Here is a 26,815-nt window from a genome sequence, read left to right as displayed (position 1 = left end):
GGCTGGCTGGCTGGCTGGCTGGGTTCAGCGGGTTGTAGATTCTGTTTTGAGAGAAAAAGTGATACCAGCCCTTTTTTAAAAAGCTGCTGCTGAAAAAACTGGACTCAGAAGTAAAGAACTATGGGCTGATGGTAACTCTTGGACAGAGTGCTGAATGAGTACAATTATGAATCCAGTTCATGAGATAAGTACTCCTGTTGATCTGAATCATGTGCTTTGTCTGTTAACTTTTACAAGGACAAAGATGTGTATTATTTGTGTGCCACCTTTCTTTTATGCTTGGTACGAAAAATCAGGAGATACCCTTGGTATGGAGAAACTGAGAAATAGACTTCATTGTGCATTGAGCATTGACTAGCTATATTAAAAGTCAGGGTGGAAGACAATGCTTTGTTTTAGTAAACTGCCAGCATTTTATTGCTACTGCAAATGCAAGACCTGTGTGCCTTTTTATCTGTATTTAATATACTGAGACATGTAGTATTGGTGCAGTATCTGTATTTTATCAAGAATAAATGAGTGTGTGTGCACGCGCATTTCAGAAACCGACTGTATGTGTGTGACTTCCAAATGATCCTTTCATCGGAACAGTTCTTTGGTTACTGAAACGTTTAGAGAGGAGAGGCTCCGACTGCCTGTGCAGTGGCGCTTCCCTCAGAGTTAGGCCTGTTTAGGGTAGCATTGTTGAGAGGGTTTTGACCATGTAATCTAACATGTGAGGCAAGGTGTGTGCTGTACATTATTTCCTGGTTAATTAGCTTATTTTGTATTAGAGTGATTTGGAAATAGGAGGCATGCAAGCTTTGTTTACCATGTCTGAAGTCTTCTCAGATTGTTGCATGTTGCAGTTAATTAATTCTCCCTTTTTGTCTTGTGTGTTAAGTAACAAGCCTAACCCTAACCAGATCAATCTAAACAACGTCAAGCCAGGAATGGTAAATGGTGCAGGAGTTAATGCACAGAACGTGGGAACAGGACGCGCTTGTGAAAGCTGCTATAGTAAGTGAATTCTGAATGTAGCTATTTGTGCAAAAACAAAGGAGTAAGAGGAGGAGGAATGGCTTTGCAGAAGTGCCAGTGGGGAAATGCAAGACCAATTTTATGCATTTTATTTCTTTGAAGGCACATTTTTTTACGGCAGCCAACCCATTGTTCCACCTTGCACATCCTGTCCTCTTCTTGTAGAATGTTCTGCTTTGTTTGGCTGTGACTTGCTGTTTGCTTGGAAATAATATTGTTCGTGAGCACCAGTGGGGAGAAAAGCATGAACAAAGTTCATGCAGCATCACGTTGAAGCCTTGCCATAAGGTCGCTTGGGCTTCAGGCAGGAGCATAATTGGCCTCAGTAGAGGAGGACAGTTTGGATGTGCGGGCGGAGGGGTGGCTTGAGGGCAACATGAGGGCAGTAGGAGGCCGCACCTGAGCATCCGCAGGCAGTTGCTAGCTAGCACCTGCTGTTTCTCCTCACCCAGCAGCACCTGTTGCGTTGAACCCAGCTCAGTCTTGTCTTGCCCAGCTCAGCCACATCATTTCCTTGAAATGTTCCTGAGGAAATGTCTTCGCAAGAATTTAGGTTCAGGCAATAGCATGGTTTCCATGCTTGCATGGTTTCCCCCCTCCTCCCTCACGTCTCCTAATGGCAGCAGGTATCCCATCATCCCCAATAACCGAAAATCACTCCTAGGGTACACTTTCCCTGCCTGCATTGCCTGACTCTCCCTCACTGGTCCCCACACCCCCTTGGGCCTGCCCTCAGCCAGCCGCTTTCCCACTTGGCCAGAGCAGCTGCTCCTTCACTGGAATGGCGCTGTTGCCCTCAAGTGGCACTCGCCTGGGTTTCCCTGCTCCGTTCCGAGCTGGAAGCACACGCACCCACAGCTCTTCCCTGTCCTGCCCTTGCTGCAGGTGCATTCTGTGCGCAGGACTCTCTCTCACGCACTGGGAAGGGCCACCTGCCCCATGTAGCCAGGCACGCAGAGGGCATAAGCAGGCTGTGCCCCCCAGTCCCACCCCATCCCACGCTGTCGCCACAGTCACGCTGTACTGGGCACCCCACTTTCAAAAGCCCCTCCCCCCACACTATCATGAAGGACAGATGGGATATAAATCTACTTAAAAAATAAACAAGTTGTATGCCACAGTCAAGAGGACAGTGGGGACAAGACTTTTGAAAAGCACATTGCTGAGGTTTCAGAGGCCATAGTTATGGAGGATTTCAATTCCTGCAATACCTGTTGGGAGATAAACCCTGCCAAACATGACCCTTCCAAGAAACCCCTGGTGTCTGTTGCTGACAACCTCCTCCTACAGAGTGGAAGAAGGAACTGGAAGAATGGCTTTCCTTGACTTGATTTTAACCAACGGGGAAGACCCAGGGTTGGCAGCTATGAGAACTCTGGGGGGAAGTGAGCGTGCCCTCCTGGAATCTTTAATTGTAAATAAAGCCAAAGCCAAATGTAGCCAAATGCATGCCCTGGATTTTAGGAAAGCCAATTTTAACAAACTCCAGTGATAAGTCAAGTCCCATGACAAGTGACTCTAATGAGAGAAGGAGTTCAAGTTGGGCGGGGATTTTTAAAAGGGGAAATTCTAAAGGCGCCATTACAAACAATTCCAATGAGGAAAAAAGGTAGAAGACAACAGAAGAAGCCCACGTGGCTTCACAAAAAGCTTAGAGATGATCTGGAAACAAAAACCAAAGTATAGGAAGTGGAAAGAGGGCTGGGCTACTAAGGAACAGTTTGGGTAGGTAGCACGAATATTCATGGGTGGCATCAGGTAAAGTTAGTGAGGGATGCTAAAAGCAACCAAAAGTCCTCAGATGCTTCCATAGTAAAAGACAGAGGAATGGATCTGCTTGTTGTGCAGAGCAAAATGATCACAGATGGCAAAGAAAAGGCACAAGTGTCCCATTCCTGCTTCAGCTCAGCCTTTTCCCAAAAAAGGGTGACAAAGGGGAAGTTCAAGTTCCAGGAGCAAGATGGCTGCTTGAAAATGATAAGCAAATCGTCATGGATCACCGAATTTGAATGAGTTCAGAACTCCAGGGCCTGATGAACTGCATCCTAGAGTAATAACAGAACTAGCAGAAGAATTCTTAGAATTATTTTGGAGAAATTATGGAAGACAGTAGAACTGCCAGATGACTGAAGAAGGGCTAAGATTGCCCCCATCTTGGGAACCAGAAATCAGTGTGACAGACATCAATCTCTGCAAAAATTCTGGAGCAGATAATAAGGCAGTTGATCTGCAAAAGCCTTGATAACAATGCAGATATTACTAGTAGCCAAAATTGAGTTGTCAAGAACAAATCCGGCCAGAGTAATCTGATTTTATTTTTTGATTGGGCCAAATCCCTGATGGACCATGGGAATGCTGTAGACAAAATCTTTTCAGCAGAGCCTTCAATAAAGTACTCCATGATATCTTGATTAGCAAACTAGCTCAAAGTGGGCTAGATGGAACAACCATCAGATGGATCCACAGTTGGCTAAAGAATCAGACTGAAAGAATGCTCATCAACGGCACCTTCTCAAACTGGGGAAAAGTAATGAGTGGGTCCCACTGAGTTTGGTGCTCGCCAACATTTTCCTTAATAATTTGAGCGAAGTGCACAGAATGCTTACCAATTTGCCAGTGAGAGATTATTGGGTAGGATAGCTAATACCCCGAAGGACAGAAACTTGATCTTGACTGAAAGCAACAGAATGAAATGCATTGTTACAAGACGGGGAATGCTTGGCTCAGCAGTACTGCGAGTGAGAAGGAACTTGGAATTGTTGTAGCTCACAAGCTAAATATGAGTCAGCAGTGTAATGTGGTTGCAAAACGGGCAAACACTATTTTGGACTGCAGATCCCTTGAAGTACTAGTTACCTTCTACTCAGCGCTTGCTTAGGCCTCATCTGGAGTACTGTATCCAGTTCTGGGCACCACAGTTGGAGAATGATGCAGGGTTTAGAGGATGGCAGCGAGGAGGATCCAGGGACTGGAAGCGAAGCCCTGTGAGGAGGCTGTACTGCAAGGATCAGGCAAGTTGCAGGAGCTGAAGCAGACAGCATTGTGAGTTAGGGTTCCTCCCTTTGCACATTGAACACCACAGACCTGTCTTGCAAAATGTTATTGACCAAAGTGTATTCCGGTCGTGCAAACACCCAGAAGGAATCACTGAGCATGCACAGAGTGGGTCATCGAACTCAGTTTAGTATTTACATCCAGGAACTCTCCTTGTGAGTCTGTTTGCAAATAGGCATGCCCGCTCACTGCACATGGATCCTCTAATCGGGCTGCTCTCCTCTGCCAATGTTGTATCCCGAGGTCAAGCGCTGTACCCACCGTGTCCCTGAGAAACTCCCCTGCTCCAAGCCGCCTCCAGATAAGAGTGCACCTCGGCTGTTCTCAGTCTGCCTGAATGCCTGCGGGCCTGGCCTTGAGATAAGTGTCTCTGCTGCTCTCATCTCAGCATCTGGAGCTGGTGCACATGGCAAGGCCCCCTCCCTCCCTCCCTCCCTCCTCTAAATTCCAATCAGCAGGCGTTGAGAATGTGGGCCAAGAACAAGTCTCTCGCATTCCCAAGAGCTAGCAGAAGGACCTGCCTTGCTAAGCCAGTAAGGCAGTGCAGGATGCAGCAAGGCAGGGCAGGAACCAGGTCAGACAAGGTGCAGGAGCTGGACCAGGCGGCAGATTGCAGGAAGCCCTGCATTGCTGCGGTAGCAGCAGGGCAAGGCAGGGTAGATTGTCGGGCAAGCTGTCGGTGCTACAGCACAGCCAGCTCTGAAGGGAAGCGCTTGCTCTTGCATAGCTCCCTCCACAGAGATCGCCGCAGGCATTCCTCAGGAAGCTGAGCTCCAGCAGTCTGTGGGACCAGTCCTCACAGTACTGAGGTGGGTCGTCTGATTTTGGCCACGAGTGGGCGCCCCAGATCCTGACAAAAACAAAGGCAGAGCTGCTCATTTTTGGTGTTCCCGTAAACAGCTTTGACATGGCAGGAGCACCAAACACAGTATCTCCAGGGGCGTTGCTGCTGGAGGCAGTGTGCTGTACTCCTCCGCTGCCAGTGATTTGCTGAAGCTGCAGATGGGTATCTGGACGGCAGAGCAAAGGCAGAAGCGAAAGGGAACGGAAAGCAGCCAGTGGGAGTGCTGATGGAGCTGATGCTTATCTTGCTAGGCAGATCTGGACAGCAGCGCATGCGGGCAGGAGCATCTCCTTCAGTAGCAACCACTTTTTCTGCAGGGCTCTGTGGAAACCATGCTAAATAGAAACCATGCTACAATGTCGTTTTGGGTTCACTCAGTTGTGCAAGCCATGGTGAAATGTGGAAACCACGTTTCTTTCCATAGTACATGGAGACTGTCCTTACCACACTATACCATCCTGGCTGAGTTCACTGAACATGTCAAATTATGGTTTAGGTTTATGCTGTGTGTACATCCTTAGTTACCATGAACTGGCAGGCAGGCAGGCAGGCCAGCAAGTTGCACCATGCAGCTCAGCTCCCTCCTCCATTGCCAGAAAGTAGTACCTTGGCTCTGCAGCTCCTTGCAGGAACATGGAGATCAAAGTGAAACAGGTTAAGGGAATTCAGGTGCACATTAAACTTCACAAAGGAAGCACGACGACATTATAACAATTTGCATTATTTCTTGCAACACTCTTCAGTTTGTTTTCACTCAAATATCTTAAGTAAACACCCAGCAGACTCGTAATCTCTCACAATTGTTATGTTTACTGTTGTTTCGCATTTTTTCTTGCAAGGAACCCAAGGGGGCTTACATAGTCATCTTTCTGCCCATCTGATGGGTTCGGTGAGAGCAAGTGACTGGCCTCAAGGCACCATGAGCTTCATGGTCAAACAGGGACTTGGACCTGGCTCTCCCATATCCCCAGTCCAATACTCAAACCACCACAATGCATGCTTTTCAGGCCAGGATGCCTTATTCCATTACCAAGAAAATTCAGTTGAAGCAACTTTTCTTGGGCAATATGGAAAAATCCAGGAGAATTTCTTCCCAGTATCCATAGCACTAGTACAAGACACAATTGGAACATTACCATTATCATTTAGGGGGTTTTTATTGTTGATTTCAATTCCATATAAGAGACAAATGGTTACACTTCATGATAAAACATGTGTGTGTGTGTGTGTGTGTGAGAGAGAGAGAGAGAGAGAGAGAGAGACTGACTGACTGACTGACTGACTGACTGACTGACTTAGGCCACGTGCAGGAGTCTAGTAGTTTAATTATAACCATTGTGTATCTTTCAGCATTTTTGTTCCTTTCACTTCCAGATGTATCTATCCCTCGTTTTGTTTTGAAAGTCTCAGTAGGTGCACTGTGCAAGTGAACCCTAACTATCTTTGCTGTTCCTAGTGACACAGTCTCACCAGTGGTACACATGGGGTCCTCCGAATATGCAGTGCCGCCTTTGCACATCTTGCTGGACATACTGGAAGAAATACGGTGGTTTGAAAATGCCAACACGGCTGGATGGAGAGCGGCCAGGCCCAAACCGCAACAACTCGGTATGTGCACTCACCATTTTCAGCTAGCAGCTTAAAGGCAAGCCCCTTCTGAAACAATGCTGCACAAAAGGGAAAGGAAGAGGAGAGAAACAAGACCTGAAGAGGACCTCGTCCGCCAGTCTCCCATGACAGTGGCAGACCTGCTGTTTCTCTGGGGGCAGAACTGGCATAAATGGCAGAGGGAGGGAAAGTAACTTTTAAAAAACCCTTTCAACTCTGCATGTAATTTGTCCCTTGCACTGCATTTTTAGTATCACCTAACTTTCTTCAACTCTACTTCTTTGCCAAAAATTGACTTCTGCCTCATTTTATTTGCTCCCAACCTTTTATTTCACTAGTTCCTCACTTCTGCTTTTGTCCCTCTTTGTTTAGTTCCACTGCCTTTCTGCCCATCTCTTCTTCAGATCCCTGTGCTTCCTGTATCTATTCTTTTCTCGTATGCCTCTGTTACTGTCCATTGGTAACTTTGCCACTTCCCTGTACCACGCTACCTCTACCTTCCTGGTTCTGGGCATCTCTTTTAACTCGGCCCACCTTCCTTGCAAACACATTTCTCCTGATCACAGAGCCAGCGTGTAGTTTAAATCCCACATAACCTGTCCTGACACTTCCTTGGAGGAGTCTACCCATGACATTTTTACTGGTGTTAGAAGGTTTTGCTCAGGGGAGAGCTCATGTCCAGACTGGATCAAAGTTCTGTGAAGAGAGATTGAAAGAACTGGACATGTGTAACCTTAAGAAGAGAAGACAGTCATAAGGCCATCTGTCAGGAATGCTTTAACTGGAGTCCTGCATTGATCAAGGGAGTTGGACTTGATGGCCTTGCAACTCCACTATTCTCTGATTCTGTGATCTGTGGCTGTATTATTGTTTGGAATAGGCCAGAGGGTGCTTCATAGATCTCGGGTATTGCCTGGGCAAGCAATTTAACAATTCCTCTGCTCAAGCTCAGACAGAAGACATTCTTTGTGAAGGGTTTTTATACAGTCCCTTCCACCCATTATTGCACCAGACTGCCAGTACAAAAATCAATTAGATTGTAATTGGAAGTGGCAAATGGAGGAACTGTATTCTCACTGCCAAAGCAAGGTTGGAGGCAAATTGCCATTTTGACCATTAACTCTCAATATCAAAAATCAGAGTAAAGCTAAACAATGTAACCAGCAGAAACATTGTGCCACAATACAACTTGAATAAAAACCCAAGAAATTTCAAGACCACATAAAGAACAGATGTGTGCCAGAAGAACTGTGGACTGAAACCAGAGACAGTATTGGGGAAGAATGCCAAAAGACAATTTCTGTAACAGAAAGAAAGAAAAGGCTAGATGGATGACAAAAGCACACTTAAAATCTCTAAAGATAAAGGAATCCCTGTGGATTTTACTCCGCTTGGCCAGCAGCTGATGGGGGTGACACTCATCTCTGTTTCTGAGGCCGTGAGCCGCCACTGTCCGATGATGATCCTGCAGTCATATGGCCAGCATGACATCATGGAGCACTGTTACCTTCCCACGAAGGCGGTACTTATTTATGTACTCACAATACACGCTTTCAACAGCTCGGCTGGTATGAGCTGGTCGGCTATGAACGACGGGGGCTCACTCAGTCTGGCAGAGGCTGGGCTCGAACTGCTGGAGTACCGAGCGTTTCTGGCCAACGGTTCTAGCGACATTGAGCCATTGTACCACACTCCTAATGGCTAAGGACAGGTGACTATCGAAAGCAAAAACTGACAGAAATAGGGTCAGAATCCTGAATGCAACTTTTCGGCAGCTGACATGTAAAGGCAAAATGGACAATTGCAGTGACCAGTGCAAAGAAATAGAAGGGAGCAACAAAAGGAAAAAAACACGGCCTCTTCCAGAAGCTCAAAAGATCAAAGAGAAGTTCAAACATGGGATAGGCTGAAAGACAAATGGGAATATGCTATTTGGCCTGGAGAAATTGAAGACAAGGAAGAATATACAGAAGAGATGAAGGGATGACAGATCTTCAAAGAGGAATCCTATGAGGAAGGGCCTACAGCATTGGAGAGCAAAATGAAAACTGCTTAGAATGTACTTGCAAAAATTATGACTAGAACTTGGTCCAGGCAGAGACTGAATTGGTCCAAATCCTAAAAATAATAGGTAAACAAATGTAGAAAATAAAACGATGGCCCACAAACTGGAAACATTCACATGCATTCCAGTCCAGAAACAAGATGCAGAAGAGAGCAGCCACCACGGCACCATCGTACAAATTTCCCACGCAAGCAAAGTGATGCGCAAGCCATTACAGCAAAGAATATTACCCTGTATGTAGTGAGAAGTGCTGGATGATTGATCTGGATTCTGAAAAGGAAGAGGCACTAGAGATCATATCACAGGTTTATGCTGGATGCTGGAGCACACCAAAGAATTTCACAAGAAGATCAGACTACAACAGCGCTGTATGACTCACAAGAAGCTATGGATGGTTCTCAGGAAATGGGTGTGCCGCAATACGTGATTGTCCTTATGCATGATGGGCAAGAAACTACTGTGAGGACAGAATTACGAGGGAACAGAATAGTTTTCTATAGGCCAAGCTGTCAAATGGGGGGTGCTTTATCTCCCTGCCCGTTCAGTCTGTACACAGAATGTATCATAAGTTGAACTGGATTAGGATCAGAGGAAGGAGGAGTAAAAATGGGTGGAACACACATCAAGAATGTCAGATATACAAATGATAGCATATTACTGGCAGAAAGCAGCAATGCATCGAAACAACTGATGCAAGTGAAGGAAGAAAGGGCAAAAGCTGGACTACAGCTGAATATTAAGAAAATGAAAATTATGACTACAGAGGAATTACAGAATTTTATTATTAGCAATGAAGCAATTGGAATTGTGCAAGATTTTGCATACCTTGGCTCAGTCCCCACTTCGAGGAAATTTGAAGACGGAGGCTTGGAAGTGCAGCAATGGAGGAACTGGAGAGGAGCATCAAGTGTCCACTGCCGGCCAGGGCTGAGACCGTGTACATTCTTGTATTCCCACCACAGTCTGTGAGTCTCAAAACTGGGCAGTGAAGCAAGCCGGCAGGAAGAAAATGGTGCATTTCGCACATGGTGCGGGAGGATAGCTCTGTCGAATACCTTGGACTGACAGGAAGACGGCCAGATGGGTCATCCATCAAATCAAATCAAGTCAGAACTTTTCTGAGAAGCAAAACGGAGAAAACTGAGGCTGTCGTACTTGGGGCACATCGTGAGAAGGCAAGATGCTCTTGAGAAAACCGTCATGGGAGGGAACGTCAAAGCCCAAGGAAGAGAGGGAAGGCCAAATATGAGACGGATTGACTCCATAAAGGAAGCCACAGCCTTGGAGGTAGAACTGCTGAGCAGGGCTGCCGTGGACAGGCCTTTTTGGAGGGCTTTCATTCAGAAGATCACCATGGGTCAAAGATGACTCGACGGCACGTAACACACATACTGCCATAACGTGCCAATGTGCCCTGTACGTCACTGCCCCGTTTCTGAGACGTAACGTCTAACACTAGGCTGTACGCTATAGTTTAAATACCTGCCTTCTAAAGTCTCTCACTAATTATTCCAAACAAGAACATGGCTAATACTAGTTGACATCAGGGTTGAAGTCGGTGTTTTCCTCAGATTTCTGATTTCCCCAATTGAAAAATAGCTTGTGGGGAGGGTAAGCAGATCCCATGTCATCTTTCAAGGTGCTTTTCTGGATTTTCACATCTTTAAGACTTTAGAATACTGCAGATCAAGCTCTGCGTGGGCATGTTTCTATACGTGCAACTAAACAGATCACCACTCAAGGAATGTTTTTTTTTCCAGGCACCTTTCTGACCAAGTCTTGTTACAAATTTACCTTTTTCCAGAGTCCTCACAGTGCACCCATAAGAAACAACGGGAGCCCCAAGTTTGCCATGAAAACACGACAGGCTTTCTTCCTGTACACAACAAAGCTGACCAAGCTTGCCAGACGGTTATGCAGGGACATCCTGCGTCCTTGGCATGCAGCGCGACACCCTCATGTGCCTATCAACAGTGCTGCAATCAAGGCAGAATGTGAGTCTTTGCCCATCCGATTGTGCTTCATGTGTACTTTAAAATGTAGTTTGGTGGCCGACTGGAAGCATGTAGCTTCAGGGGATGCAGTCAGGCTCACTGTCCTTAAAAGAGACCGATCGTATCTAGAGCCACACGGGATCAGCGAAGCTGGTACGAATGAGCACTCCTGCCCGGTGCTCCCACAGCAGCCTCATCAGTCCCTTGGGCGGGGGCATCTTTCACAACCGGACGGGTTTCCATGAGCAGATTCAGGATTGAACATTCTGATTGATTATCAAGATGCACACCTTCGGAAAGTGATAGGTCATTTTCTTTGATAGCAAACTGGTTTGGTTGAGCACCTATCAGTTTGGAGGTGGAATGGGGCCGGCCATGTGCAAAAGAGGATTTCTGTACAGGAGGTTTCTTAGGTAAGCAGAATTAAAAGCTTTTAAAGCTTCCTGTGAAGTGCCATGTCTAATGCTGACAGCACTTAAACACAGAGGGGAGCTGGATAACGACAGACTTTCCCCTCCTTCAGAGACGTAGTTCACCGAACCTGCAGTGCTCAGGTTTGGTGCTGGCAAACCTCTCACTTTTTTCTTTTTTCCACTAGCACAGCCAGGGAAAGGAAAGCCTTGTGATGAAGAAAAGTGTTGGCATTTATCCCTTCCCCATGCCTGGGCCTGAGCAGCAGGAGCCCATTACATAAGGAGCAGAGATACACTGGAACATGGTCTTGCAGGGCCCACTTGTGCACAAGCTCTCCTTGGTTTCAATGCCAAGGAGAGCTACTGAGTGAAATGTACAGAAAATTCCTTGGTATCAAAACGCTTCAGCAAAATACAGCTTTTGCTTCAGAGATGCAATTCAAGTGTTAATATTTAAGATTTTTTTGTTCCAATATTGTCTTCAGGTGCAGCTCGTTTACCAGAAGCTTCAGAAAATGTGTTGTTACTAAAGCAAGTTGTTAGAAAACCTTTAGAAGCGGTACTTCAGTATCTAGGTAAATGGATTACAGAGTCATTTTCTGACCCTTTTGCATACTCTTGTGCGTGAACTGTAATCTCGCTTGGAATTAGTATATTCATATACATCAGCAAAAGCAACAGGATGAAAAAGCTCTGTCGAGTTTGGCAGTCGGTGAGGGCTAGGAGAGGGCAAGGCGTGTGCTTCCTCCATCCTGCCTCCCTGTCCGTGTGTGCCACTCGACTCCCATATTTTACCACTTCAGCCTGTCTCACAGCATCGTCCTTCAGAAACCAGTTGACATACATTTTTCACGTATGGGAGGAGGTCACTTTACCAGGAGATGACTGGCATGTGCTTCTCACATGTTGTTGCATTTCAACTCGCATCATCTCTTACCATTTGCAGTGCTGACCGAGACTGAAATTTTCACTTCAGCCATCTTTAGGCTCTTTTATGTCCAAACGGAAGGTTTGTGGCTGGCCGTGCCATGTGGTGACGGGAACAATCTGATTTCTCCAAAAGGCCATACTCTCTGTAGGTTTTGTTTTGCATCTGTTTGAAACACTCTGTATTGTTTTAAATATGTTTGCAAGCTGCCTTCGGAGAGCTTTGCTTGCTAAAGAATATGAACACGAACTCCTTAAATATTATATGTTTTATTGTATATTGATAATGCATATTTCAGTTTATACATACAGTGATACCTCGGCTCACGAATGCCTTGATTCACGACCGAATCGGGTTGCGAACAAAAATTTCATGAAAATTTTGACTTGGGTCGCAAACTCCACATTGGGTGGCAGCCAAGATCGCAGCCATCTCCCCACCCCCGCAAGTGGGGAGATGGCCACGATCGCAGATGCGTTCGTGCAGGGAAGACGTGCATGATCACAGCCGCACTCCTGCAGGAAAGGCGGGCGCGGCACAGCACGTGCTGCTTGGATGGGCGGGGGGGATGGCCGGGATGGTGCCCGTCTTTCCTGCAGGAGCGCGCCCGTGCCAGGATTTCTTTGAGAAGCAGCACCCCAACATAACTCTAACGAACAGAGTATTGAATCTGATGAACGATAACGTGGTCTCTCATTTCCGGAGGGTTATGCAGCGCAGGAAAAAACAAGTGACTATAGACAGATTTTTCACCAAAATTGACCCTGCAGCTAAGAGACAGAGAGGAAACCCCTGGAAGCGATCTCCCCAATGTCCTGATGGAGGGGGACTCTCCCTCAAAACAATAACCTCCCCCCCACACACCTAGGTTAGTGTTCTCCACTGTACTGTACAGCACTTTGTTACTTTGTTGTTCTTTGTCACTTGGTTTCAATTTTTTCTGATTTAAAAAAAATAGTTACAGAACCAATTAACCTTACTTACATTGAACCTTTTGGGGAAATCTGACTTGGGTCACAACCAATTTGAAGTGAAGAGCCACCTACTGAAGAGTTGATTTTTAAAAAAGATTTTGGATTGCATGGACATGGACAGATTGACCTTGGAACTTGGAACTCTCTTTTTTAAATAAGTTTTTTATTATTATTTTCTACAAATTAAAAAAACTAAAAAAAAACAATCATGAAAGACATCAGACAAAGGACATCCTTGTCTTGTGCCCTTTTGAATATCTATAGTGTTTGTGAGTTCTCCATTAATTATTATCCTAGCAGTCTGTTTTTGATAAATGCTTGATATTGCATTAATAAATTTTCCACCAAATTCCATTTGAACTAATTGTTGTTTCATGAATTGCCAGTTAACATTGTCAAAGGCCTTCTGTGCATCAAAAAACCAAGGGTGGCGTTCGCCCTCTTGGCCACCGCATCCCACTGCTGACTCATGTTCAGCCTGCAGTCAGCCAGCACCCCGAGGTCCCTTTCACAAGTGCTGATCTCCAGCCACTTGTCCCCTAACCTGTACTTATGACACCCATTCCTATGCCCCAAGTGCAACCCCTTGCACTTACCCACACTGAATGCCATCCTGTTGTCTCCTGCCCACTTCCATAGTCTGTCCAGATCCTTTTGAATCTGGAGTACCTGCTCCTCAGTTGTGGCCACGGCCCCAGTTTTAGTGTCATCTGTGAATTTGATCAGCAGACTGTTCACCCTCCTTCCATGTCACTGATGAAAAGATTAAACAGGATCGGCCCCAGGACAGAGCCCTGGGGGACCCCGCTTGTCACTGACTGCCATCCCGATGATTCCCCAGTAATGGTTACATAGAAACAGAGCGAGTCAGAAGGGGTCTCCCGGGCCATCTAGTCTGACCTCCGGCACCAGCCGGCTCCACTCACGACATGCCCACCATGTCCTCTGCTTTCGGTCAGTCAGCCATGCCCTAATCCACCGGACAGTGCTTTGGTGTATCCCAAAACTCCTCATTTTCTCCCCCAGGATATCATGGGACACGTTGTCAAAGGCCTTGCTGAAATCCAGGTAAACCACATCCACTGCATCCCCTCCATCTAGCCATCTCAAAACCTCGAAGGACCTTTTCCCCAGCCTCCTGAGGTGCAACCTGTCCCTTGCCAGAAATCCATTGACAAGAAACCGGGTGCCGTGGTCGAGGAACCCGAAGGGTTCCTTCTGGCACCACACCCTAAGCCAGTCGTTCACCTCGGCGACCCTCCTGTCTCTGCCTGGCCCAAATCCCCAGACTGGTCAGATCAATGAGAAGGTCACTTGGGCCTTTAGCTCCCTGAGTTTCTTCCCCAAGGCCTTGGAAGTCCCTCTTGATCCCGACCACACCCTGCCTGGCCATGTCGTTTGTGCCCACATGGATCACCAGAAGCAGCTGGTGACCCCCAGAGTGAACAAGATGCTCCACTCTGTCCTTCACATGCCGGATGTGTGCGCCCAGCAGGCAACAGACCTCCCTTGCCTCAGGGTCGGGGCGGCACACCACCGCCTCAGTGCTCCTCAGCAGGGAGTCCCCGACGACGATCACCCGCCGCCGCCTCTTCCCAGTGGTGGTAGGCAGCTATGCCCTGGCCCTCACCTCTCCTGCAGCGGCCCCCTTGCTGCTTGTGGTCCCAGACTGGGGGTCCTGCTGGTCCCCCGAGGCCCCAGCCTCCCCAAGCGGAGAGAACCTGCTTCCCAGCTCCAGATCGGCTCCAGGGAAGGCGGAGGCCATGCTGGCCTCCCCCTCCTGTGGGTGATGTGCCTCCGTGTCTCCCCGGCTGCTCCTGCTGTGGCCCCTCCCGCAACACTCTGTCCATAGGGGGGCTGCTCCCGGGGGGCCTGGAGGGCTCTCTCGGCCCTCAGGCACCTCGCCTCCACCTCTAGGAGGGTCACCAGCTTGCACTGAGGGCAGGTGTATCCCTGCCTCTCCTGGGGGAGAAGGGCGGACATGTTGCAGCTTCCACAGCAGCAGCAACACCCGTGACTCCCGCCAAGACCATCTCCTGGCCTGCCATTGGGAACCCCTCAGGGACCCTGACTTGGTCCCTCGCCTTGTCTGTCCTGCACTGCCCCTCACTGGCCCAGTTCTCCCAGACAGAAACTGACACACACAAGGACAAAATAAACATTTAAATTGGAGAAAAAACAAAACAAAAAAACTCAGCCTTTAGGGAAGGGTGTCTCCAGGCAGCCCGGGCCGCAGCAAAGAGACGCAGACAAGGGACGAGCCTCTCCGGCTGGTGGCCCCACCCCCTGCTTCTTCCTGGCCCCTCTGGCCCCGCCCTCTTCCTCTTTGCCCCCCCCCCCACTCCTCTGCCCAGCCCCTGCCTTGCCTTCGCCAGGCCCCTGGCCCCCCAGCCCTCTCCCCCAGCCTTTGCCTCTGCTGCTCCACTGCTCTGCCAAGAGGCCAGAGCCAAAACCTCGTCTTTTAGGACAGATTGGATAGCACTCATTTAGCCCAGTGACCTATACAGTAACGGTGCTTTTCATCTTGTCTAGACCAAGTTAGTTTGTTGGCCTATCCTATTCACTGATTCAGGATTTTGATGAGTATCTGCCACTGATGGCACCTCAGCCCCCATTTCCAGATAACCATCCCCAATGATTTCATGTAGCTGTTGAACAGCATGGGGTGTAAATCTGAAACCTTTGGGTCCCTGTAGCGTAGCTGGCAGGTCATTGGGCAATAATCCCACAGCACCACCTTCTGGAATCAGCCAGCCAAGAAGGAGTGGAACCACTATAATGAAGTGTCTCCAGTCAGAGCATCTGGCCCTTTCTGCCGGCTGGCCTGCCTGCCTGCCTGCCTGCTTTTCTCTGCCAAACTGTCCTTCTCCCAGCACTTTTGTGTGAGCACATGCGTGTGCATAAACAATACTGACACAAAAACCAGAAGAAGGACACTCCAGAGCACACGAGTGGGCTATGGTATCTACAGAGTGAGGTGGCTCTGAAGAATATGCATTTCAGTGGTCTGTGAGGTGCTTATTTCCCATTCCAGCTTTAAATAAATTAGTGAGTCTGCCACTGTCTGTTGTAAAGCGGCCCTAACACACTGCTTTCTCCACACAGAGTCTCATCCGTGTCATCTGAAACCTGATCCTGCCAAGAGTTTGTCGGGCTCCCTCAGCAGTGTGCCTTGCACTAAATATGCTCCAATGATTAACAATGGATCTCCAACTATCTTGGGAAAAAGAAGCTACGAGCAGCACAATGGGATGGATGGTAAATATTTTTAGTGGTGAGATTTTATGGTGATTCAAGGATAACTAGTCCACAACTGATTGGCCTCACTAATTTTTCATTTTAGTTTTTGCTAATATTGTCATTTTTCTTGCACGAAGGAAAAGGTGGGATATAAATGTAATGCAATAAATCATCATCTTTATAAGCCACTCTAGAAGCCTTTTTTGGCTGAGGAGCAGGGTAAAAACTACTGTTAATAAATATATTAATAGATAATAGAAAGCTTCAACCATTGTGTTAGAACTGCTTAATAAGATTCCAATCTGAACGTATTCCCAGAGGGCATAACATAATACAGATACTGTTGCTGCATGCGACTTGAAGTTTCCTCCCTTTTTTAATATATATAAAACTCTGAGATTGTCTAAAAAGCAGATGGAGGTGGTGGGAAGCCCTGGTCTTGTGCAGTCCCAAAGGTCAGTATTTGTTCTTTGTAAAATAGAACACATCCACCAAAGAACTAACTTTTTAGAATACGAATAAACACACAAATGCACTGTTAAGTTTCGCATGGTGCCATTTTTAGTATGACAATAGGATTCATTTCTTCTGTCTACTCTGCTACAAAATTTCCCTGACCTCCCTTTATCCTAGATAAAAGACACCCACCACAGCCACCTGACTGCATTTCTGGGCTCTCTCAGTATATTTCAAGCCCCAAAGTGTTGTGTGGCCAAATTAGTTGGGAGATGCTGGACTAGTTACGACAGACATTAAAAAGGGCTCTGCTCATTGAGGTATGTGATGCCGTGCCACGCCGTGCTGTTGTGACGCGTCCCGTGAAGCTGTTTGTTGCCTGCCGTGCAGCAGCATCTGGCACACTCTCCGTGTGCTGCGCCAGGGCAGCAGTAGCCCTCTGGCAGTCCCCACAGTTGCTACTTTGATTGCTTCAGCACCTGCTTTTAAACAAGCAACAACCGCTGGTACTGTCGGTTTTTGCAATCCGTTTCTTTGCAAACAGTATCTAATGTCGCCTTTGCTTTTGTCTCCTGTGTCTTGCCAGGCAACACGAAGAAGCGCCTGCTGATGCCTGGCAAGGGTAAGAACTCAAGTTGTGCCCAGCTTGCACGAGGACGGCCCGGCCTTGCTAGACTCCTCAAGTTGGCTTGCTTGTGTTTGTGACCACTTGTTTTGTTTTGTGTGTAGATATTGTTTGTGTTGTATTCATGTTTGTTTGTTGATTGATTGATTTCTAGGCCACCTTACAACCTGAGCTCTCTGAGCACACATAAAAATGCAATATAAAAATACAAACATTTAAAACATTGCAACCTTAAGGTTATCATACAAAATTTAAAACCAGACTAAAACACGTGTAAAAATTGCAGTGGCCTATATTAATTGTCAAGCAACCTGTTCAAGCAACTAACAAAGTTCCCAAGCAACTAATTAATTGCCCTGCAAAAGAAGACAGTCTTAACTTGGCATCAGAGTAAGACTAAGGATGTTGCCAGCAGGCCTGAGTGGGGATTGCATCCCATAATGAGGGAGAGGCACCACTGAAAAGGCCCTTCTTGTTGCCCTCTGAGCCTCTCTCAGAGGCAGTTGGAATCAAGCCCCGGAGCTTGAATGTTGTGTCCTGGCAGATGAAGGTGTTCCATCAGGTATTGTGGTCTCAGGCCACAGAGGGCTTTATAAATTAAAACCAGCACCTTGGATTGGGCTTGGAAGCATATAGGCAGCCAGTGCCAGTAGGCCAGAATTGGTTTATATTCTTGCCTACTGTGGGCCAGAATTTCTGCTATGTGATCAGACCATCTGATCCTGGTGATTAGTCCAGCTGGCACATTTTGCACAGGCTGCAGCTTCCAAACTGTCTTCAAGGGCAGCCCCACATTGCAGTAATCTAGCTTGGAGACTACAGAGCATGGACTATTGATAGCAAGCTACCTCTGTCCAAATAGGGGCGTAGCCAAGCCACCAGATGAAGCCAGCAGAAGGCACTCTGAGCCGTGGTGGCTGCCTGAACATCAGGTGGCAAAGATGGCCGATGAGCGAGCGCCCCCAGGCTGCAAAGCTGCTCTTTCGGGGGGAGTGCAGCCCCATCCAGTCAGAAGAAGCACACACCAACAGCATCCCAGTCTTTTTTAAACTATTAATTTTATTAATATTAATAACAAAGTACTACAAAAGAATACAGATATAAAATATATTATAAAATAGAAGAAAAAACAATACAAGATAAAAAGCTATATATTAAAACAATTAGTGCACCCCTCCACCAGGTCCATGGCTGTATAATGTTTTCCTTCCTTCTGTCCGTCGGTCCATCCGTCCTTCCTCCCTTTCTTCTTTGCTTCTAGCTCTAACTTTCCATTCTTTCGGAAATACCCCCTTCCACCCAAAATTGTATTGAATCAGCCAAAGGTATAATACCCTTCCTTTTTATTAGTACATATTCAGTAAACAAACCCCATCTATCATTAACATTATTATTCTTTATCAATCCTTTTCTCACCTAATCCCACCAGGATCTCAGTCTTGGCTGGACTGAGCTTCAGTTTGTTAGGCCTCATCCAGTCCATTGTTGCAGCAAGGCAGCAGTTTAACATATCCACGGCTTCATCCATGCAAGATGAGAAGGAGAAAAAGGCTGGGTGTCATCAGCATACTGATGGCAACATGCTCCAAAACTCTGGATGACCCCGCTCAGCAGTTTCATATAGATGCTGAATACCACGGGAGACCAGAGAAACCCCACACTGGAGAGCCCGGGAGCAGAGGAATAGCCACTGTCTGGAGCCAACCGTCCAAGTCGGAGTAGAACCACCGCAGAGCAGTGCCCCTCACTCCCAGCGCAGGCAGTGCCCACGGGCGGTGGCATTGAAAGCTGCCAAGAGGTCCAGGAGCACCGCATCATGACACTGATCGGCTTTCTGTCAGGACCCCCACTTGGCCCCACCCCCTCCCTCCACTGCTCACACACAGGGCCTACACGCAGGAGGAAGTCCCCCCACCCCAAGGCACAAAGAATGACGACGCTACAGAGGGGTTTGTCCTCGCATCCCCCGAAACGGCTCCTCCAAAGGGGCCACCTCCAACGCAGCCTGCAGATGTACCCCACCCCAGCTGGCACGTGCTGGTAATCCAGATGGAGGCAGCCCTGGTGCAGCTGTCCTCCTGCAGAAGCGGGGCCTCTGGAGTGGCTCTCAGCCAGTCAGTCCCAATGGCAGCCTGTGGCGAAAGGCTGGGCCAGTGGCGAGGCTGGGCCAGGTGGGCAAGAAGGCTGGCACGGTGGGGCAGCCACTCCTGCTGAGAGAGCCTTGCAAGGTCTTTGCCTCTCTTCCTATTATTCCCCCATCTTTACACAGTGCCGTAAATTTAACGGCATCCCCTTTTCATGGCACCGAAGCTCAGAAATACTGTGACAGTTATTTTGGGATTTAGCCAGAACTGATGCAAATGGAGACCTGGTCCATCCAGAGGATGGAAGGGGCTTCTCAGCACCATCTGTTCCTCCAGTGCCTTGTATAGTGTCGAGACACACCCCTCCGCCTATGCGCCTGCACAAGCCTGCCTGAGGCAGCTGGCCTGGGCTGCGTCTCTGGATATTCCCACTTGCCTGTGGGCATGACCAAGCAGCAGCCCACCCCATAGTGCTTCTCTGGATGCCCGTGCTGGGGACAGAGCCCTGGTGAGGCAGGTAGGGCTGTGGGTGGGGGAGGCATTCACCGGCTTCGTTTGGCACTGCCGTGGCTGTCCTGGCTGTCGGGAAGGCCGGTGTGTGTGAGGCACGGTCTGGGGACTGCAAGAGCAAGGATGCCAGGCGCTGAAGTGGCAGGGGTGGGCCAGGCGATCCGCCAGCTCCGGTGGACACTGCTGGAGTCCCTGCTCCTGACAGTGCCAGATGCCGTGCCCAGACCTGGAACCCTTCTGTGAGCAGTTTGGACTCCAGCAGCTCTCCGAAGGGTTTTCTCTCAAGTGAGGATTTCCTCTCTGCATCACATTGTGAATGTGCTCTGTTGCTTAGAGAGGTTGTGATGGCTTTGGAAGAAGGGATATTATTATTTAGATAGAGAAAGCTGAAATGTGTAATGCTTCTTAGGTGAAGAACGGCAACTGGAAGCTTGCTCAGAAAACAATAGAAAGCTTATACTGGGGAACTGTTCTGTGCACAAAGGTATTCACAGAGTTTAACAGATTCGTTATGGCATAATGCTTTCATGGATTAGGTTCCGCATCAGCGGATACATGAAATGTTATCCTCAGTTAGCAGGTTTGGGATGTGCGTATGTGTTGTGGGGAAAATTCAAGTTGTATTTTGGCACTGTGTTTCTGTCAGTGATCTTTTTCAGCTTTGCTCCGGCTTTTGATATTCAGAGCTCGTGGTTGCTACCATTCCCTGCTCCTGGTCTTGCTTTGGCAGTGAGAATACAGCTTCACCACCTCCTGTTTCCCAGTGAGACTGTCTCCTTGATTTCTGTATTGGCCATCTGCCGGTGTCCATGTATTCAGTCATCTGATCAGTTACCAGAACTATGTAATGCTATGAGTCATTCTCCTACTTGATTTCTTACCCTTAGACAAAATCCTCCAGCATTTGTTTCTGCCTTGTTTCCTACTTTTGCATTCCGGTCGCCTAAGATGATTGACATGCCTTGTCTGGTGTGTTATCCTTTTCATCTTATGCACTTGAATATATATTTTTTCAATTTCTTCTTCAGTATCTGTTGTTGGAATGTAGATTTGAATGATAGTTACGTCGATAATTCTGATCAATTTGATTTGGATGAACTTTGCAGGGTAGCCTCTTCTAGCCTGCGCCACATCTTGCTCCAGGATTAGAGCCACTCTATTTCTTCTAAGTTTGTCATATCTGCAGTAAAGCATTTTGTGTTGTCTGAAAAGGTCCTATTGCAGTTAACGTAGTTCACTTATATTAAGTAGTGTGAGGTTTAAATAGAACAGGAGTGCCTGGTTTTCAAGGGGAAAGTGTATATACTGGGCATCACGGAAACCGGATGAAATGGAGAAAACTAATGGGATATGGTCATCTTGGGATATAAACTGTATAGGAAGAACAGGGAAGGTTAGGGCAAGATGTTCCTCTCTACATTAAAGAAGGCATGGAGTCCAGCTGACGTGGTACTCTGAAGTGTGCAAACTCCTTCACAGAAGCACTGTGGGTGACAACATCTGATTCCAAGACTAATGTATTCCTAGGAAAATGCTGCTCTCCTCCAGACTGGAATGCTCATGGCGATCTTAAGATGGGAAATGAAATCTGAGAGGCCTCCAGGAAAGGCAGTGTTGTAATAATAGGTGAATCCATTCGGACTAGAAAAATGTACGTTCTTGTTCTGAGAAAGTTGTTAAATTTCTCAGCATCCTAAACCACTGTGCCTCAGAGCAGTTGGTTATGGAACCAACCAGAGGAGGCCATCCTGGATTTGCCCATGGTGTAATAAGGAATGTAGACGTTCTTGAACTGATTGGAAACAGTGGTTACAGTGCTGTCAGATTTAAGACACAGGTAGAGGACTACTAAAAAGGTCAAATGGAGTTGCACTTGACTTTAAAAGTGGGCATTTCTTTAAAATTGAGCTGAAGTAGTTGGAGAGGGGAGTCTGGAGGAGTAAACCCCCTTGAAATGCTTGAAAATTACTCAAAACCACTATAATAGAGGCACAAATAATGTGCACAGCACTAGTGAGGAAAGGTAGTGCCCAGGCAAAGGCGCATGGTTAGCATATAGAGTCAAGCTATTGGAGAGAAGAAAGCTTCCTTCAAGAAATATACATCTTGCCCAAATCAGGAAAGCAAACGGGAGCACAAGTTTGCGCAAGGGAGATGCAAGCAGACTAGAAGAGAAGCAAAGAAACATTTTAAGGATCATATTGCTAACAACATCAAGGACAGCAATAAAGCATGTTTAAGTATATCAGAAGAAAAAAAACCAGGTAAAGAATCAGTTGAGCGACTGGATGACAATGGAATTACAGTGGCACTTAAAGGACAATGAGGTGTTTGCAGAGAAGCTCAATGAATTCTAGCTTCACAGTAGAGAATGCAGAAGAGACACCTCAGCCTGAACTCATGTATTCTGGAAGGGAATCAGAGGAATTGAGGCAGATAGTGGTGACAAAATAGGAAATGCTCAACCTTATGGGCAAAATGAAAGTAAGTCACCTTAGCGTTCTTAAAGAACTCAAATATGAAATTGCCGACCTTCTTACCAAAATACTTAATGTGTTTCTAATATTTAATATGTCTCAGAGGATTGGAAACACCATTTTTTAAAAAGGGATGCAGCAAGGATCAGAGGAATTGCAGGCCAATTAGCCTAATGTCTGTTCTCAGTGAATTGCTTGAAAGCATGATTCAAGATGGTGAGCACATAGAGGGACAAGTCCTGCTGAAAAGGAATTGCAAGGCTAAGTCTTATCTCACCAACCTGTTAGAGGCCTTTCAGGCTCTAAGCGTGTGGACAGGGCCTTCAGTGCTGGATATTTCTTAATCAAAGGTACTGAAAACTTGTTGTAGAAACATAGAAACAGAGCGAGTTAGAAGGGACCTCCCGGGCCATCTAGTCTGACCCCCAGCTCTAGCTGGCTCTGCTCATGGCATGCCTACCATGTGCATGTCCAGCCTGTCCTTGAACACCCTCTCCGATGGGGCCTCAACCACCTCCCGTGGAAGCCCATTCTATACCCTCGGGGTCCCAACCGTCAGGAAGTAGTTCCCGGCATCTGGTACTTCCTGGTCACACTAATACATTTAATAACCAAAGGAATATACATGATATGCCTATATCCACTGGAGTTAAATTATTTTTCAGAAAGGTGTATCTGCTTATTTATTTCTATATTTCCTTATTTGCTAAAGACCTGTAAAGACAATGTTTTGGGGGCATCGTCAATTCTATTTCAAATGCATTTCCATCATGATAGGTATTTTCTCAAATAATCGCTAGAGATGATCACTTGAAAACATTTATTACAACTTGCATAATACTGTTCTTGTTATTGGCTTCTTTTCATTTTTTCTTTTACTTTACTAATTGAGTTGAATTATAATATGCAGAAACAAAAGAGATGCAGGTTACGCAGCAGGCAGCATCACAATTCATAAGTCCAGAACTTGGAATTGTGCAGAAGGAGCAGCAGGGGTGGCCACTTCCATGCATAGATTTCAGTTTTCCAGGCCTTCTATAAATCTCAGTCTATATGTCAGTTTTTCAAGAGCAATTTTCCAAATTTTGTTAATTCATTTTTGTAGTGATAGTCCAGTAGATTTCCAGCTTAATGCAATCGCAACTTAGGCAGCTGCAAGCATGACAACCATTTTCCTCTTTGAAAAATTGGAAATAATAGTAGGGTTCTACAGTTTTTAATTTGCTAATCCGTTATTTCACACATTATAAAAAGTAGTTTCAGAAAGTCTATACCAGGGGTCCTCAAACCTTTTGACCAGGGGTCCAGTTGAAAGCTGCAGGTGCCGGGCGCGGGCCAGAAAGGTGGTGCCTGGTTGTGGGCATGGGCCAGCGAAGGGGCGGGGGTGGCACATGAGGGCGCGTGCAGTGAGGCAGGGGCAGGCATGCACCGCCAGTCGGGCGCATGAGGCAGCGGCTTGCCCACTTGGAGACCGTTTTCTCCGAGGGAGCAAACCGCTGCCTCCCGCGCACAGGCCGAGGTGGGCGGTGGCGGGCGTGGGTGCACGCGCGGCAGGTCTGAATGGGCATGGTGGGCTGGGTAAATGGGCATGGTGGGTTGGATCCGGCCCCGGGCCGTAGTTTGAGGACCCGTGGTCTAATGAGGCCGCACCCTGTCTGGCACAATGATGGAAGATTTTTGCTAAAACGGTGTATTTTATTCGGGGTGAAGCATCTTTGGTGAATTACCTTCATTGTGGCTTTCCTTGTTCTTGACAAAGCGGGAGGGTAGATCAGAGTCTGTACCATTGAGGTTACTTTAGAGTTGTGCTCAGGTCTGCTCCCCATAATACTTTTAGCCACAGTGTGTTTCTGTAGCTGAGGTTGAGTATCCATTTGTGGACCTTTCATGGAAACATCCTGAGGTAAGCATACGTTTTCAGAGATTGCTAGCGGTTGAAGAATATGTTTTTATCTTGAGATTCAGAAAAATTAACACACTAATGGGTGAAAGCAAAAGCTTTTATTCAGTAGAAAATGCAAGAACACAAAACACTACAGGACAATACGTATAGCAATGAATTGCAAAGCAAATGTCATTAGCACACCTGCAAGTGCACCACGGCACCTTCCTTGAATGAGTCTCTCATCCTTTCTTCCATATACTCCTGCATTGTCTCCACTGTCTCTTGATTTTCTCCTGGTCAAAGAGTATGTTCTTCTGTTAGTTTTGCAGTCTTCCCAGTCTAGGTTTAATTTGCCTTTGACTGCTTGGATCTTTTAGAAGAGGTCTCTTGCTTTTCCTTTTCTGCAGTTCTCTTCTGTTTCTTTGGTCATTTTAATAGGGTTTGTTCAGAAACATAGAAACAAACATGTCTATGTGAAACAAATTCAGGATTCCAATTTTGTCTCACCTTTTGTTCTTGCTTCTTGCCTGTCCTTAGCAATTGTGGGGTTTTCTGGGTGGGTGTCATCCTTCTATACTTTTTCTTTCCTTTTGCAATAGAAACAATCTTTTGGCATCTTCCCTAACAAAGTCCACAGATCTTTGGCTCACAGTCGGTTGACTTCAGTAATGAAATCTGTCCTTTATGTGAACATGAAATTCCTCGGGAATGCTATTCAGATTCTGTTTAGACTGTGCTTTTGTTTGTGATTGTTTTCAGCTTGACTCTGATTTTTTGATATTAAGAGTTCATGGTCATTACCACTCTTGGTCTTGGTCTTGTTTTGACAGTGAGAATAGAGCTTCTGCATCTCTTGCTTCCAATGACATAGTCTGTTTAATTTCTATATTGGCCACCTGGTGATGTTTATGATCTGATCAGTTGCTACAAGTATGTATTTGTGATAAACAGGTAGTTGGTCTCACCGAATTCTATGAGTTGTTCTCCTGCTTCATTTCTTACCCCTCGGCACTGGATTCTGCTTTGTTTCCTGCTTTTACATTCCAGTTACCCACGACGACCAGCATGCCTTGTTTGGTGTGTTATCCATTTCCTCTTGGATACCTATATAAAAGTTGCTTTTATAATTTATTCTTCAGCATCTGTTGTTGGAGTGTAGACTTGATTGATGGCTATGTTGATAAGTTTTCTGAGAATTCTGATTGCTATGATTCAGTCAGAATTTGCATGATAGCCCTTCCTGCCTGTGCTACATCTTGCCTCAGAATTAGGATGTTTTTTCCGAGTTCCTCATTTCCAGAGGGGCCCATTTCAGTCCGCTTCAGTTAGCTCTCACCAGGTACTGCAATGCTTAACTGTTCCATTTCTTGCTTTACCGTTTCCAGTTTGCCTTGATTCATAGTGCTTATGTTCCGTGTTCCATTTGTTTGTGTTGTGTAGCATTGTACTTTCCTTTGACCCCTGTGTATTTCAGTCTCTAGACTTCCTTTCAGCTTTGATCTAGTTGCGTCATTGGCGATAGCGCTATTTGTACTTGTCCTTTCCTCTTCCCCAGTAGCTGGTTGAGTGCCTTCTGACCTGGGAGCCTCACCTCCTGGCACTATCTGTTGTTTCATTTTGGATTGTTTCTTCATAGTTTTCAAGGTAAGAAAATTCAGGGGTGATTTACCTCTGACTTCCTCTGTGCAGTACTAACCAGAGTTAGCTTGAGCGACATTGTTGTTATCTCTGAAAGATCTTCTGCCAGTGTCATCTTCAACTACTGCTGTTGCCCAGAAGTTTCTGTGCCACCATCATCATTAGAGATTATCCATTCTGTAACCGTAACTCCTGAAGAGGGAGGATGTAACTTAGTCTGGTGTCTCCACTTTGATAGTTCCACTTTGGGAGAGCAGCCCAACAGGACAGTCTACCTTCCTGGCAGCATTGCTCTCAGGTTCTTTGATGCTCTGAATCGCCCTCATCACATTAAGGTGTGCATCCGAGAAGGGGCACATGAACATAAATGGAACAAATTGTTCTGAGCTCTTTCTCCTAGAAGCTCTGTGCCTTTCTTTAGTTCATCAGGTAGGTGTAAACCAAATAGGTCCAGCCTTGCTGTGAAGCAGGGTGAGATCTTCACCTTAGGAAGCAGTTTGGAAGGGGCAGCACTTCAAACTTCCTGCTACTGCCAGATGTGCTACCTCTGTCCTGTTGCCACTTAATAACCACTTGATAATGAGCTGAACCTTGAGGGAAGACTCCTTAGAGTGGGAAGGTGGCTGCTCCAGATAAAGCAGTGAAGCAGCTGGCACAGCTCTCCTGCCTGATGATTCCTTCCACAGAATGAGATGCTGGGCCAGTGCTCCAGAGAACCCCGCCGACCATATTCTTGCAAGAAAGCAAGCAGCAGGGCTCCCAGGAGCATGTGTCCATTGCCTTGCTCTGAGGTGGGATCCTTCATACAGAGGCCTCGGGCTAACAACCTGGGGATCTCCACCAGCATCGTTCCTGCTTCAGCAGGAAGGCCTGCTTAGTGCTCCTGAATGCTCACCCCCATGCAAAATGATGCCTCGCTGTGTAGGGTCCTTCCCGCAAATGAGGCGCTGTAGGCAAGACAGCCCTGGAGGCCAGGGTGGTCCCCCCCCCCCACAGTACT

The 26,815-nt window shown here is 46.8% G+C and overlaps 1 protein-coding gene across 1 annotated transcript in view; it reads left to right on the top strand.

Annotated features, from left to right (window-relative positions):
* The window catches only part of MTA1 (metastasis associated 1), a gene marked incomplete at its 5' end in the record, with an annotated part of 61,884 nt that overhangs the window by 20,093 nt on the left and 14,976 nt on the right, over window positions 1–26,815 (top strand). Inside the window, 6 exons of the mRNA XM_044439393.1 lie at window positions 884–999; window positions 6,375–6,526; window positions 10,396–10,585; window positions 11,484–11,573; window positions 16,006–16,158; window positions 17,183–17,218. Of these exons, the coding sequence (XP_044295328.1) occupies window positions 884–999; window positions 6,375–6,526; window positions 10,396–10,585; window positions 11,484–11,573; window positions 16,006–16,158; window positions 17,183–17,218 (737 nt within the window). The remainder of the gene's footprint in view (window positions 1–883; window positions 1,000–6,374; window positions 6,527–10,395; window positions 10,586–11,483; window positions 11,574–16,005; window positions 16,159–17,182; window positions 17,219–26,815) is intronic.

The sequence above is a fragment of the Varanus komodoensis genome, unplaced genomic scaffold (assembly GCF_004798865.1).
Source record: "Varanus komodoensis strain SLA01 unplaced genomic scaffold, ASM479886v1 scaffold34_3, whole genome shotgun sequence".
Lineage (NCBI taxonomy): Eukaryota > Metazoa > Chordata > Lepidosauria > Squamata > Varanidae > Varanus > Varanus komodoensis.
The sequence above is the reverse complement of the archived record's forward strand: the minus strand, read 5'-3'. Positions and strand labels throughout refer to the sequence as shown.